The 14719-nt window shown below is 34.3% G+C and overlaps 1 protein-coding gene across 1 annotated transcript in view; it reads right to left on the bottom strand.

Moving 5' to 3' along the window:
- Positions 1–14719, bottom strand: part of RFTN2 (raftlin family member 2) — a 51586-nt gene that overhangs the window by 31401 nt on the left and 5466 nt on the right. Inside the window, exons 2-3 of the mRNA XM_011369221.1 lie at positions 4982–5165; positions 2933–3047 (exon numbers count right to left, since the gene is read on the bottom strand). Coding sequence (XP_011367523.1) covers positions 2933–3047; positions 4982–5165 — 299 coding nt within the window. The remainder of the gene's footprint in view (positions 1–2932; positions 3048–4981; positions 5166–14719) is intronic.

The following is a 14719-nucleotide window of genomic DNA, read 5'->3' as shown; positions in this document are numbered from 1 at the left end:
CAGGAGGAGAAGAGTAAGTCATGATAGAGGCTGGAAATGTAAAAACATCTATCATCAGAAACAAAACGGAATGAAAAAAGCCAGGAAGAATTGGGGCCAAACCAGAGAGTAAAGTCCAATCAAAGGGGATGACCTTAATTTAGCTTCTGCTGATAGTGAGAATTCTGAGCAGGACAGAGGGTGGGGTTGTGTGGAGCTAGGACAAAGGACTATGTTGACACAACATCATTTACTATTATAAACTAACATATTGGGATTGTAACAATGCATGAAGCCTTAACAATAATTACAAATTGTCCTTTGTATCAGGTGTCCTGAGAGAGGAGAGGGAGGTGGTAAGGAGGCATGGCATTCTGCAGGTGGAAACAAATCTATTGCCAGAGCTTTCTCTAGGTCTTATTAGTTGACTTGGGTGAAAAGTGCAGAAGGCTTTTTCTATTACTAAAAAGTTTTATCTGGAAAAGTCTGGTAACTGTATTAATTAGTCTTCTCTATTCTTTAAGTTGGAAGATTACTATTTTTTTGTTATTTTTGTTTAAAAATCTTAGGAAAAACACTTGTAAACCTAATTTTAAAAATAGAGCAAACATTGATATAATGTTAAAATGACTTAAAATCCAGCTGTTCAACAATCAACTCTTTATATAAGGCAGCCATTAAAAAAAAAACATTTGGCATTCATCTATTGCTCTTGTTCATAAACAGGACAACGTTCAACTATTTCATGTGCTATGTTTCCTGACGCTTTTCTCTTTATGAAATAACTCCATTACTCTAATTGCTGAAATAACGGTACTTTCCTGTTTAAATAGATCTTAACTCTGTGCAGGAAATCAAATGCAAAACAAGAGCTCTGATGGTGATCTATTAAGACTAAATTTTTAAGTAGTTACATTTTTGTTTTCAAAAGAAATTTTTTGGAGTGGATTTATTCCCAGGGAAAAAAAAAAAGAAATTTCCTAGAATAGTAGCAGTAAAGAGCATGTGTACCTTGTTTATGAAAATCTAGTCTCAAAGACTGTTCCTGAAAAACCTTATTAAATGATGACTTTATACCTAAATGGGAAATATCATTAACAGGTATAACTAGCTATACTCAAACCACAGACAATCTTACACACATGGTCATTTACAGCTTAGGGACAACAATAGAAACAGTGAACAAGTTTCACAGTTTCTTACCTGAAAGGAAACACCTTAGGTTTTTTGGTTGTATTCATTTAAATAAAAGCTAAAACCTTACAAATACATCAAAGCAATTAAAAAGAAAACTTTCATCATAAAATCTCATCAGTTTGGAATCCTTATAAATTTTTTTCTTGACTTTAATAAATATACATATAGTGTTAAATTTTTCATTTAAGTTTCAATTAGGTTACATTATATAGCCTTTTTTTTTTACCTTCATAGTCAATATAGCTGTCATGTTTAATGCCCATAAAATATTCCACTGTATTGAGAATTTGACCCCTATTCACTGTTGATTAAAATATCTTTGTATAAAAATAACTTTTTCCGTTCTCAATTTCTTGAATAGATTCCTAAAGAGGAAATTACTGGATTACAAAATAAAATGGGATGATTTTTATTATAAATTGATATTCAAGAACACTGTACTAATTATTACAATGTCAGTTACAATATATGAATATTTTCTCAAAGCTCTTCCAACACTGAATTTAATACTTTCAATTTAATTTCTCAGTTAATATTTGTAAGATATCAATTCTCAATTGTTATTTACATTACAAATTATCAGTTAGGTTGAACTTTTTCCAAATGTTTATTATTTTTGTTTCCTTTTATATTCACTGTTTATGGATTCTGTCTGTCCATTCAAGACTGGACATCACTTTGAAGCATTTGTATTCATTTCACAAATATTTGGAAAATTAAGCTCCCACAGGATACATTTGTTGTAGATTTTGCTCCCAATTCTTTTTTTTTTTAAGTTTAGTTTTCCTAGTATAGAAGTTATATTTATATACTAAACTCAAACTCCTCAATCTATTTATAATTGATTATGTCTATTCTTTCATTTTCTTTCAGATTTTTTATACTTAAAAATTACCTTTTAACTCATTTGAAATGTATGGAATATATTTCCTGTGGAACAATTTCCCACTTTCCCAACAGCATTTATTACGTTATGGTTGTTTCCTCATTTTATTTCATTAATCAGGTTTGTTATGAAACTTTTTATATGTGTATTAATTTATTTCTGGCATTTCCATTTTGTTTCATTGCCCTGTATTCTTTTTTTTTTAAACTCTGTACAATTTGGTACACATGCTTTGATATGTTTTAAATTCTGGTAGAATAAGTCACCTATCATTTCCTTATTCCTTTTAAAGCAAGAATGAAAATTGATAAAGAATACCAAATATTCCAGGACATGGAAGCAACCGAAGTGTCCTACAATAGATGATTGGATAAAGAAGCTGTAGTACATTTTTACAATGGAATATTACTCAGCCATAAGAAAAGATGAAATACTGCCATTAGTGACAACATGGATGGACCTTGAGATAATCATGCTAAGTGAAATAAGCCAGACAGAAAAAGTTGAAAACCACATGATATCATTTATATGTGGGATATAAATGTAAAAGCAACAAATGAACAGGACAAAGGAAAAAGAGACTCATGGACATGGACAATAGGCTAGTTGTTACCAGAGGGTAGTCAGGGAGGAGGAGGAGGGAGGTAGATAGGGTAGAAGAGGTCAAAATGTGGTGACACAGAAAAATCTAACTATGGGAGGTGAACATACAATGCAATATCTATATGTCTTACTGTTAAATTGTACACCTGAAACTTATTGGATTTTGTTAATCAATGTCACCAAAAAAAATTTTTATTAAAAAATTAAAAAAAAGAGAATACCAAATATTTCTCAATATCCCATGAAAAAAATGTATACATTTAGTACCTTTTCTATCAGTTCTTTTGGCACGTCATTTGTTTGTGTCTCATAAGTTAGAGGACATTCCTCAATCACAAGCCTTGGGCGTCTTTGTCCACTGGGTGCTGCCGAATGCTTCGGGCTGTAACAGAGAATATGTTCATAGTTAGAAGCCAATTGCTGATTTTAAGCTAGTATGCTCATGTGAAAATAAATGAGCAACTCACAAATAAGGTCAAGGCTATTATCTTTTTTGTTGTTATTTCAAGCCTAATGGCTGACTTCTTACATCGAAATACCAGAAAAACAGAGTATGTATTAATTTAAATTTACTTAATTTAAACCTCTATTAATTTAATTTCTAATTTAATGTGAAAGAAAAAGTTCAGGGTGGGAGAGGAGTAGGGAGGTAGACGGGGAAAGGGGGTCAAATATAGGGGGGTAGGGGGAGGGCGAAGTGGGTAAAGGGGATCAAATATATGATAGCTGAAGGAAACTGGACTTTGTGTGGTAAACACACAATAGAATATACAGGTGTCAAATTATAATGTACACTTGAAAATTATACAATTGTATTAACCAGTTACCTCAATAAACTTAATTTAAAAAATAAAATAAGAGAAAAAAGAAAAAAAAGAAAGAAAAACTTCGTCTATAGTAAGTTACGAGAAATGATTTTAGATCACTGTTAGACCTCGCTATTGTACAAAAGAATAAGTAAAAATCTAATTTAAATGCAGATACATATTGTCCCGTATTTTTTCTTTCTCTTCATTTCTGACCTTTACCCCTTACTTATCCTTAGCCTTATCAGGGCATTACTAAATTTATTTGGAGTAATGCTAAAAGAGAAAGGATAATGTATACATGGTTTATAAAATGGCATGTTTATTTAGTAATGCTTGAACTAGCAAATATCTGATGAGGCTGCACGTCATGGTGAATTGTACACACCCTCTCAGAACATGGATAAGTCGGCACTTACTCAGTAGCAGGCAGTGTCCCTTAAAAGCACACCTGAAATTTAAAAATATTTTTGATATTTTCAGTTTCTCTGTTTTCTCTCTTTTCCTCCTGTTCCATTTTTCCTTCTCTGCATAGCCCTTTCATAGCTAAAGTGACTGATTGTTAGTCCATCACTAAAAGAGAAAACACAGGTTTTACCTTGGTCTTTGAGATGGTTTTAAAATAGTTGAACAGTTGTGTAAAAAATGTAATGTATTGATTGAAAACATTGGTCTGGTTATTTTTATTCTTCACTGGAAGGAGCAATAGTATTTTAAAAACTATCGAAATTACAAACTAGGCTGGCAAAAACGGTTGTAGTATTGTTTGGGAAAGTAGCTATTTTAAAAAGTTAAAAAGAAGAAACTAAAATCGATGGTTTCTATGTCTAAATTTTTTTGATTATTTTTTTTTAAATTTTTTTAAAATTAAGTTTATTGGAGTAACATTGGTTAATATAATTATATAATTTCTATGTCTAATTTTTTGGAAAAAGCTGATAACAGGTTTATCCAATTCGTGAGAACTTGGCATGTAGGCCTTTCTGCTGTAAATGTTATGGGAAGTAGACATAGTTTCTGTTGCCACTATTAATAAAATAATATAGGGCAGTTAAAAAAATGCTCAATGAAAGTAAGTGGACTTCATGGGTCCAGTCACCTTTTAGCCCACTAAAATGACTTGTAACTAATTGCTACTCCCTCATCTTCTGAAGTTGCTACAAGAGCTTCCAGATGCTTCTTGAGTCTGTTTTCCTTTCTCTTTGTTTACTGACATCTTCACCTAGGACCTGTTTGTCTGCAAGGGTCTAAAATCAATGAGGAGTGTTTTGTTTTGTTTTTTGTTTTGTTTTGTTTTTGGTTTTGTTTTCAATGAAGAGTTTTAAGGAAGGAAACATGAGTTTCCTTCTCTCGAACCAGGTTCAACTGCTAGAAAATGTGTCTTAAACCAAAACCCCTAATTATCTTTTGTCTCCATCACTTTGTTCAAACTTTCTGGTGTCTTAGCCAAAGAAAACTGCCAGTCTCAATAACTTCTTAATATGACTGTTTCCTTGAGCAGTGGGCTTACCTTAATTTCAAGCGTGATAGCACCACCCTGTACAGGTAACTTGCAGGTAGGTGTTTTCGCTGCCGCACAGGTTGTATAACAGGATGAATAGCCCCGACAATATATCCTTTAAGATAGTAGTCTTCCACTTTTGTCACTATATCTGGAATTGAATTTATCTTGATGACTTCTGGATTTGGCGAAGCTGAAATATCAAATGCAAAGAGAAATTTGCATGTTCATAAAATCAAATTGTACATTATTTCTGTGTAATAATACTAATGGATAAGATACATAGCCATATGATTTAATCTCAAAGTTACACTGCAATGTATTATATATTTTCTAAATTAATTTTATATTTTCTAAATTATTTTCTAAATTAATTTTATATCTACCTATAAGCTGGTAGATATAAAATATCACCAATATGTCTTAAAGTAAAAATATAATGCCTTATGTGTTTTTTCAACTATGACAACTTTATTTTTCAGGATTTCATTTGACTATATTTCCAATAAATAGATATTGAAAACATACATAAGAGAAACAATATTAAGTTGAAGAGTCAATTGTTTTTATGATTCTGAACAAGACGAGATGCATAATTTCTTAATAAAATTCATACAAATCTAAAAATTAAAAACGGGAGAAATGGTATTTGGTAAGCAAGAATTACACTTCGAAAGCGCCGTGTTTAAGTTTCTATGAGAAACTAAAAATATGATTTCTAGTGGCACTTATATAAATGCTTGAGTAAAGGAATTGAAAAGGAAAAGTATCCAGAAATTCTTTTTAATACGAATTCTAAATGTAGACAAAATTTAAATGCAAAATTGATACACAGCTTAACTATCCCTTTGAAGCAAGGTAAATACATAGAAACTATAGAATAGTACAATCTGTACAGTCTTTGGTAAAAGAAAAAGGATGTGTTACTTGGGAAAATGTTCTTAATGTTCCAGTAGTATTAATTTGAAAATCAACTTTGTTTTCTGTAACAATATTTCTCATTTTCTGAAAGACAATCAAGAATTAATATCTAGAAATAGATCTGCAATTTGAGTGTCTCTTGAGTAACAAAACATATGAAATTTATTCCAGGTATGGGTGGTGCTGGCTGTTGGCCTTCTGTCAGTGTGGTCAGTGGCATCCAGCAAAGAACCGTTGCTAATTGCCTGAACACAGGAAGGAGGTTAAGAAGCAGATGAGGAAGAAGGGTCAGAGGAAATCTCCACCTCCTCTTACATTAATATCCATGTGATGGAACAGAAATCCACCGTCAGTGGGTATCCATGCCAACTTTTTAAATGAAAATATAGCACTCGATATAAAAGTTATATAAACCAGGATGAATCCATTTCCTCAAATTTTTATCCTCTTTTGGATTTAAACTAATCTATTAGTTTACAATACATGAATAGGAATAAAAACAGAGAATTATCTTGGACTTTGAAGAAACAGCTAGGTTTCATTGTAAGATGGCCCAGTTCTGTCTGGCGTGTGACAATCTCTCTGTGAGTCATTTAGTTTTACTATTTTTCAGTATTTTAACTACCAATGCTGATTTTCAAACAAGGCACTGGAAAACTATAAAAGAGAATAAACTGTTGAGTCTAAAGAATAAAACATAGTCTAAACTTATTTTTCAAACTATATACTAATCTTATAAAATTTTAAAGAAAATTACAGTTTTTTAATGGATCTCATTGCTTACTGTAGAAAGTGGAAACATTTTAGCATGATTCAAAAGAATCTTCATAGTCTGGCCCCTGCCTACTAACTTAGCCTTCACTCTTGTCATCCTTCTTGTATGTCTTGCTCCGGCTGGCCTGAGCTACTGAAGTTCCTGAACCCAGCATGCTGTTTCACGCCACCATGCCTTCATTTCCTTCCCTGTTCCATGAGCCTGAGTTAATCACTCCCTCCTCTGTGCTGTGCATTCTACTAGTTCCCTTATTAAGCTATATTAGTGTTACTTGTTTATATGTTTGTTTCTGCTGTTAGACTGAGAATGCCTTAAAGACAAGAAACCTACCTTATTTCTCTTTCTATGCCTAGAATTTTCCTAGGTCATTGTGTTAAGTTGGAAATACTATTCATAGGGGAAACTAAGAGGTGAAATTATTGCAGAAAGGAGGGAAAGCCGTCAAGGTTAGCTACTGGAGATAAAAAAAAAAAAGTTAGGTTAGTAAATTCAGGGACAACTGTACAGGTTATCTAGGCCTCGTAGGGTAGAAACACACAAGGAAAGAACACACAGGCAGTGTTGTGGAATTGTTTTTCTTTTGACCATAAAAGTGAGGGTGGTCAAGAACCTAGTTAGAATCTAATCAGGTGGAGTTAAAGGTCATATTCACTTTAGAAGGCTCTATCTTCAGGTCTCACTTTATGTTCCTTAAGTTAATGATATTACAATAAGAAAAACCACATTGCAAGTTAAGTAAAAAGTAACGAGAGGTGGCGCTACATTGGTGGCGATTAGCTCCATCTTGGAGTGAAATCGGGAGAGAAATTTGGGAGAGGACTATACCACAGACAGAGAATGAACTCGTGGGTTTCAGAGAGCGTCTGGATCCTGCTCACCTTGCTTCTCTCGCTGACTTGTTTGGAGCCACTGTTAGGTCCTATACTGTCTCACCTAGTCTAGTTTGGCACCATTGCTTAGAAGGAAACCCCAGCAATCAAGAACTTAGAGTAGGGAGAAGTCCCCTCTCTTGGAGCCCTGGGTTAGAGTTCAGAGCTATTTAGTCAGTCTGATCTTGCCACCATCACAGAGAGCAGAGTGGTGCAGCGGCCAACACATAAAACACACTTAATGAGTTCAAAGAGGCACTTAAGTTATTATTAATCATAGACTATTTGAAAATCTTTCAGTTATTCTGTATTTTCACCAGATGCTCAGCAGTTTGTAATATTACAGTTGACCCTTGAACAACACAGGTTTGAACTGTGTGGGACCACTTATGTGCAGATTTTTTTTTCAATAAATATTATAAATATGTTTTCTCTTCCTTATGATTTTTTTCTTTTCTCTAGATTACTTTATTGTAAGACTACAGTATGTAAGACATATAATATACAAAATATGTGTTAATTGACTATTTATGTTATTGGTAAGGCTTCTGGTCAGTAGTAGGCTATTAGGAGTTAAGTTTGGGGCAAGTCAAAAGTTATACGATTTTTGACTGCATGGGGTTATCAGCACCCCTAGCCCCCATGTTGTTCAAGGGCCAACTGTATTTGACTATTTTAGTTTCATAATACCTCCTTCATCATTAAAGATTATGTGTTATCTGGAGATGGATAGGTAGTGGTGATGGTTGCACAACGATGTGTATGTACTTGATGCCACTGAACTGCACATTTATAAATGATTAAGATGGTTAAAATGGTTGAAATAAAATTACTGATTAGTAAAAATAAAATTACCAAGTGATAAAAAATAGCAAGTCATAGTTTAATTGGTACATTTATAATAAACTGAATTTCAAAAAAAAATTTATATCTTTTTGATATAAATAACCATAAAACATAACCATAAAACAGAATCAACTACCATACAAATAAATACAATGAAAGAAAACACTTATTAGAGTCCAGCTAGATACTGTTATCTGCCAAAGACTCTGACCCCCAGCTCTGCTCTTTGTTGAAAAGGAAAATGAATCATTAGAGAGGTGTAAAAGACTTATTAACTCTAAATTGATTGGAAGGCTTAAAAAGAATTGAATAGCATACAATTTCTATTTATGTAATTCAATATTTTTAAATTCTGTGTCTGTGTGTACAACTTAAAAGCACCTCGTGTCTAATGCCAAGTCATTGGGTGGAGGTTTGGCGACCCACTGGGTTAGAAGAAGCGGGACACAACGATAGCAGCAAAGGAGAGAGATAATATTGGAGGGAATAAAATGAATTATAAAATAAAGAACTATAAAAACTTTACAGTCTGGGTCACTTAAAGAGCTTTCCTCACTTTCAATTCAATATTTTTAAATTGATTTGGTTTAAATTGATAATGATAATGAAAGTCATTCCATCCATTATATTATTTTAGAACATGGTTTTTGAAGGCACAGTTATATAACACTGTTAAAAGCAATCACTAAGGAGCTAGCTATAACAAAATAACACTGGTGCTTAGAGAGGTCCCTGTTCAGGTAGAGAATGCTATTTCTAAGGAACACCTCGTTCTCTGGCGACGTCTGAGAAATTTTGTGTCAGTGGAATAAATCCAGCTTTTCTGGTCTAATCCACTTCTTCTTGTACTCTCAGTAAAGTAATTTCTTGAGACTCAGTGCAAAAGAAATGTTAATGTGTAAATGCACGTGCGCACGCGCACGCGCGCGCGCACACACACACACACACACACACACACACACACACACACAGACACGGAGTTTCAGGAGGATTACAAACTGAGAAAGCCAGAAAAGTTACAAAGGGAGAAAAACATATTGTACATCAGTGGTAATAAACATATTTTAACATAAGTTTATGTAAAGATCATGTTCGTTTAAGTCCCAGTGCTTTAAGTTATTCAACTGTCTCAAGTATACATGTTCTCCTATCTGGAGATCTTTGTCTCTTGATAAATAGTTAGCACTCAGCATAGATATGACAATTATGGTGAATGCTTAAAAAAATACTTGTTAAAGGATCAACTGAATGAAAAATTGGATGTAACATTTACATATTCAATGAACAGAACTCCAGGAGCCAGGGTTTAGAGAATAGACTCTAGATTCAGACTGTCTGGCTCCACATCCCAGCTCTGCCACTGACTGGCCTGGCAAGGTACTTTTGTATTCATGTGCTTCGTTTTCCTCATCTGCAAAATAAGAATAATAATAGAACCTAGCTTAGAAGTTTGTTAGGGAGTTTAAATAAATTAATATTTGTTCCTTGAAAGTATCTGGCATGTAATGAGTGCTATACAACCAATGGTTGCTTTGCTAGATAAGGTCCTCCCCTGTTTAAAGAGGTAATGCACTATTCTCACTAAGAGCATGAGGCTCTAGAAGCAAATCACCTGAGTTCGAATTTTGGTTATGCCATTTACTAGGTATGTGATCTGAAAGAAGTTCTCTGCCCCCTGAGACATGGATGAATAATTGTATTAACCTCACAGAGTTGCTTTGATAGTAATTGTAAAACATGAGCCCACTGCCTGGCACAAAGGCAACACTCAAACATCAGAGAAGTGCCTGTTTGTTGGTGGCCCTGCAATGAAAAAGATCATTTCAAATGAAGTTGTCCTCAGAAAGTCATTGCTGGTTTAAAAAATCTCCAGGAAGAAGATCATCATAGGGATGTGGATTTATTCCAAAACCCATGGCCTGCCTCCCAACCTGTAGCAAGGCCTCTAACTCATGCTGTAGATTAGGAGTCCCTAACTCACACTGACTCACTATGTTGAGTCATGAACTAAAATGCCCAAAGTTATCAGGTTGATAAACCAAAGAAAGGAGCTGTGCTGGAAGAGGCTGTGAGACCTGGAGAATAATACTCAAAACTTCATTCAAAAAGTAGAGCAGCCCCAGCCCAGTGCTGCCTTATGGGCTTGTGGGCCCGGCATTATTGGATCATATAATTTTTAAGAAAACCCCCAAATCTAGATTATTACATATCTTTCAATTTCTAAAATATTTTATTGAAGTTATTGAGGTGACATTGGTTAACAAGATTATAAGTTCCAAGCGTACAATTCTATAACACATCAACTATATATTGCATTATGTGTTCAGCACCCAAAGGCAAGTTTCCTTCTGTTACCATATATTGACTCTCTTTACCCTCTTCTACCTCCCCTCTTTCAATTTTTAAAAGTGACAGCTGGTTAATTCAAATATTTTAACACCGTACACACCAAATGAGACCTGTCTGATGGCTGAATATGACCCATGGCTCATTGGTTTGTGACTTCTGAACTGGGTCTCTCCAGGGATTCTCTAGATCAGGACATAAAGATCATCTTAGACAGTGTTCGTCATCCTAGGACACAGAAAAAGTGATCCAAGTCTTCCTCATTAGTGAAGATAAGAGAATGATGGTAATAGGAGAGCTGTGGTTCACTCCATTAACAAATTGTGTTTTTTCCTATGCTGGAACTTGGTTCAAACACGCCGCCGTCAGTCAAGAAAGATAAACCCAGGAGCAAGAAGAAGAAAAATAAACTGGGAATTTTGTGGAGAACTTTCTTTCATATAATTGCTCGATTCTTAATGTTTTAAATTCTGCTGAAACAAGACAGGAAGGCTGATTTAGGTTAGAGATGTGAGGAAGGAGAGAGCAGTGAATACAGAGTGAGGAATTTTCATCAGCGCTCACCAGAGTGAATAATTACATCTCCACGACGGGCTCAGTGTTTGAGGCCAAGACTTTGATTTGATATCCTTACACTGGGGCAGTAATATCAGAGGCTCTATTACTATTTAAATACAGGAAGTTAAGGGGTAGGTGGTGGTGGTTTTGGCTAGAAGTTGAACAGCACAGGCGGTTAGCAGCAACTGCAAACCATCTTGTTCTTAGCTCCCCAACCACCATCAGTTCTTTCTCAGTTCTTGGGAGAAGGAGCAAATGGTGTTGTTTACAGCATTAATGGGCGCGGTTGGTTACTGTTAAATTGATGCTACATGATTTGTAAAAGCTTTAGTATACCTTATAAGGCTATTGTGAAGAATTGATAAAAGAAAGCATTTTGCAATTGCTTTGAAAACTATACAAATGCAAAGTGGACTTTTATGATTAAAAATTGACATATGCTGAAGGTTAAGCACCAATCTCATTAACAGTTTCTAAAATAAAATAATCAGTAGACTTTTTAATGCTCTTTTGCTTAAAGTCTCCATAGACAAAGACCAAAATTAAAAACCAGTAAGTCACATTCCAGTATAAAGCTACGAACTTGTTCAAATGCCAAAAGCTTTGCTCTGATGATGTAACTATGAAAATAGTCCAAGACATATATATTTTTTCCACTAAATTACTTTTGAAGATTGGTATGTATTTTTGAAATATTTATGAAACATTATTTCTTCAGATAGAACTATAATGTACAAACACTGGCAAGTAATTTTTAAAAGAGAACAGACTGTCAATCTCCATATTATATCTAGCAATTATAGTAAAAAATAATAAGTTACATATACCAAAGTGCATATTTTGTGCCAGACACTATCAGAACTGGTTTACATGCCTAATCTCTTTTTTCAATTTTCAAAAGTTTATTGCTGATTCTTCAATACAATAAATATGGCTATACATGTGTAATCTTAATTAATCCTTATAACACTCCATAAGGTAGATATTATTATTCTCAGATGAGGAAACGTAGAAAGAGAGAGATTTGGTAAATTGCCCAAATTGTTAGTAAGTGGTAAGGCTGTGATTTAAAACCAGTCAGAATGACTCCAAGGCCAGTCACTCTACTGCCTACAGGAAAGTAAAATTTCATTGCTTTGGATTATGTTAATTCAGAGTTTGTGAAAATTTCGACTTGGGCTGGGCTAAAGCTTTTGGACAACAACAAATTGTTAAGCAATTAGTGTACAAATATTAAAAGAAGTGTCTGGTTTTCTATACTTATCAAAATATTTTAAATTACTTAGAAATATAAAAGACTATAAACAACATCCAAGTCACTCATTAATATATTTAAATTGAAGTAATCTAACTGTAGTTTTTAAATACACTAACACTCTATTGAACTACATAGTTCGTTATAACAGGCAGATACACGAAAGATCGAATTATGACCATTCTAAACTCCTGCAACCTTATGATTCAGTGCTGCCTCCTCCACATGCCATGCCCCAAGCATTCTGTTTTATTTGTAGTTCCCAGAAAGACCATGAAATTTTCTCTCATTTCTGAGTCTGTACATTTTATCTTTCAGTCTTGTTTGCATTATCTCCACTTCATACTCAGTCTTTTTTTTTAACCTTTTGAAAAATTTTTAGTGAAGGTAGAAATGTAACAAAAAATCCCCCCCACCTGCCCAAAATAGACTTAAAACTTCTAACACTTGGGGAACCACCATCCACTGAAAAATTAGAAAATGGTGGGCACTCCAGAAGCCTCCCATTTCACCCTTTCCAATCACCATCTTTCCTCCCACTCTGTACCACATCGATTTTATGGTCATCATGTTGTTCCTTTTCTTTTTAGTTTACTGCCCAAGAATGTGGCCCTAAACACTATAATGTAGTTTTGCCAGGTTTTTGAGCTTTATATAAATGGAATCATACAGTATATACTTTTGTGTCTGTCTTCTTTCATTCAACACTATAGTGTGAGATTCATCTTGTGTAGCTTGTGTAAGTGTAGTTTGTTCATTTTCATTGCAGTATAGCAGAGGTTGGCAAAGTCCTGCCCATGGCCTGTTTGGTTACATATGGTATGTTGGCACTACAACGGCAGAGCTGAGTAGCTATGACAGAGACCATACGGCTCAAAAAGCCTAAAATACTTACTATCTGGCCCTTTACAGAAAAAGGTTGCTGACTCCTGCAGAATAGTGTTCAATTATGTGAGGATACCACAGTTTATTTTTCTAGTCTCTTGTTCTTGGATTTCTGAGTTGCTTACACTTTTGGGTTATTACAAGTAACACTTCTATGAACATTCTTGTATGTGCCTCATGATGCACATGCACTCACATTTCTGTTGCGTATATCTTCAACTAACTAGATAACGCCAGCGCATTTCTCAACATGATTGTACCAATTTACCAACAGCTGCTATTAACAGTCTTTTTAAATTTTAACCATTTTGTATGATTTGTAATATTTCACTGGGTTTTAACATGCGTTTTCTTGCTTATTAATGGAGTTGAGCACAGCTTCATATGTCTATTGACCATATAAGCACAGTTTGTGAACTGCTTGCTTGAGTTCTTTGTGCATTTTTCTAATGGATTGTTTGTCTTTTCCTTACTGACATATTTGCAGTTATATTTTCTATATTCTGGACACAAAACTTAGTCTAAGTCCCATTCATTCTTTAGATCTCAAGTGAGGTGGCACACATTTTTAAGGAGACTTGCTGGATCCCACCAATCAGGTGGCGGTGCTCTTCTTTCTGCTTCTACAAGTCTCATACTTCCAGCAGAGCCCATGTCACAGTGTGCAGAGTGTAACCGAATGCTATTTTCTGGTGTCCTTCAGTGGGATGCTCAGTAGAATGCAAGGTCATAGAGGGACTAGGCTCTATTAACCTTTGTAGATTAGCTCTTAGCTATGCAGGTGCTAAGTTTTAGTTCAGAGAATGAATATATGTCATGTATAAGAAGCACGTATAGGAAAAAAACAATATAATGTAGATTGCCATTAGAAATGTATATGCATTTTCTCCCAACATCAATATTTACTTAAGTGGGTCAATTGTATGCTATTATCAGAGAGTCTCTTCTCCCCCAGTTCAGAGTGAATCTTTCTCTTCCACAATAGTCTTAATTTGGGAGGTTTTATTATTTTTCTAAACCAAAATATCTTACCACTTTAAACATAATGGAACTCCATATGGTTTTTTCTCCTGGTAGGAATTTGGGTTAGGCACCATGATAGGGATTACGTTTCTGCTTGAGTAAATTTAGCCATTTTTATTATTAATTTCTTTTTAAATGTAGTACTTTATGTTTAAAAGTCTTTTGACTGCTTGAGGAAATGTCTAAGAACTTATTAGATTCAAACAGAAATATAAAATTTAGCTGGACCCTTCCTTCCTCCATTCCCCACTTCCTTCCTTCCTTCCTTC

This window comes from Pteropus vampyrus, unplaced genomic scaffold (genome assembly GCF_000151845.1).
Source record: "Pteropus vampyrus isolate Shadow unplaced genomic scaffold, Pvam_2.0 Scaffold146, whole genome shotgun sequence".
Taxonomy (NCBI): domain Eukaryota; kingdom Metazoa; phylum Chordata; class Mammalia; order Chiroptera; family Pteropodidae; genus Pteropus; species Pteropus vampyrus.
Note: the sequence above shows the minus strand (reverse complement) of the source record. Positions and strands in the feature narration are given on the sequence as shown.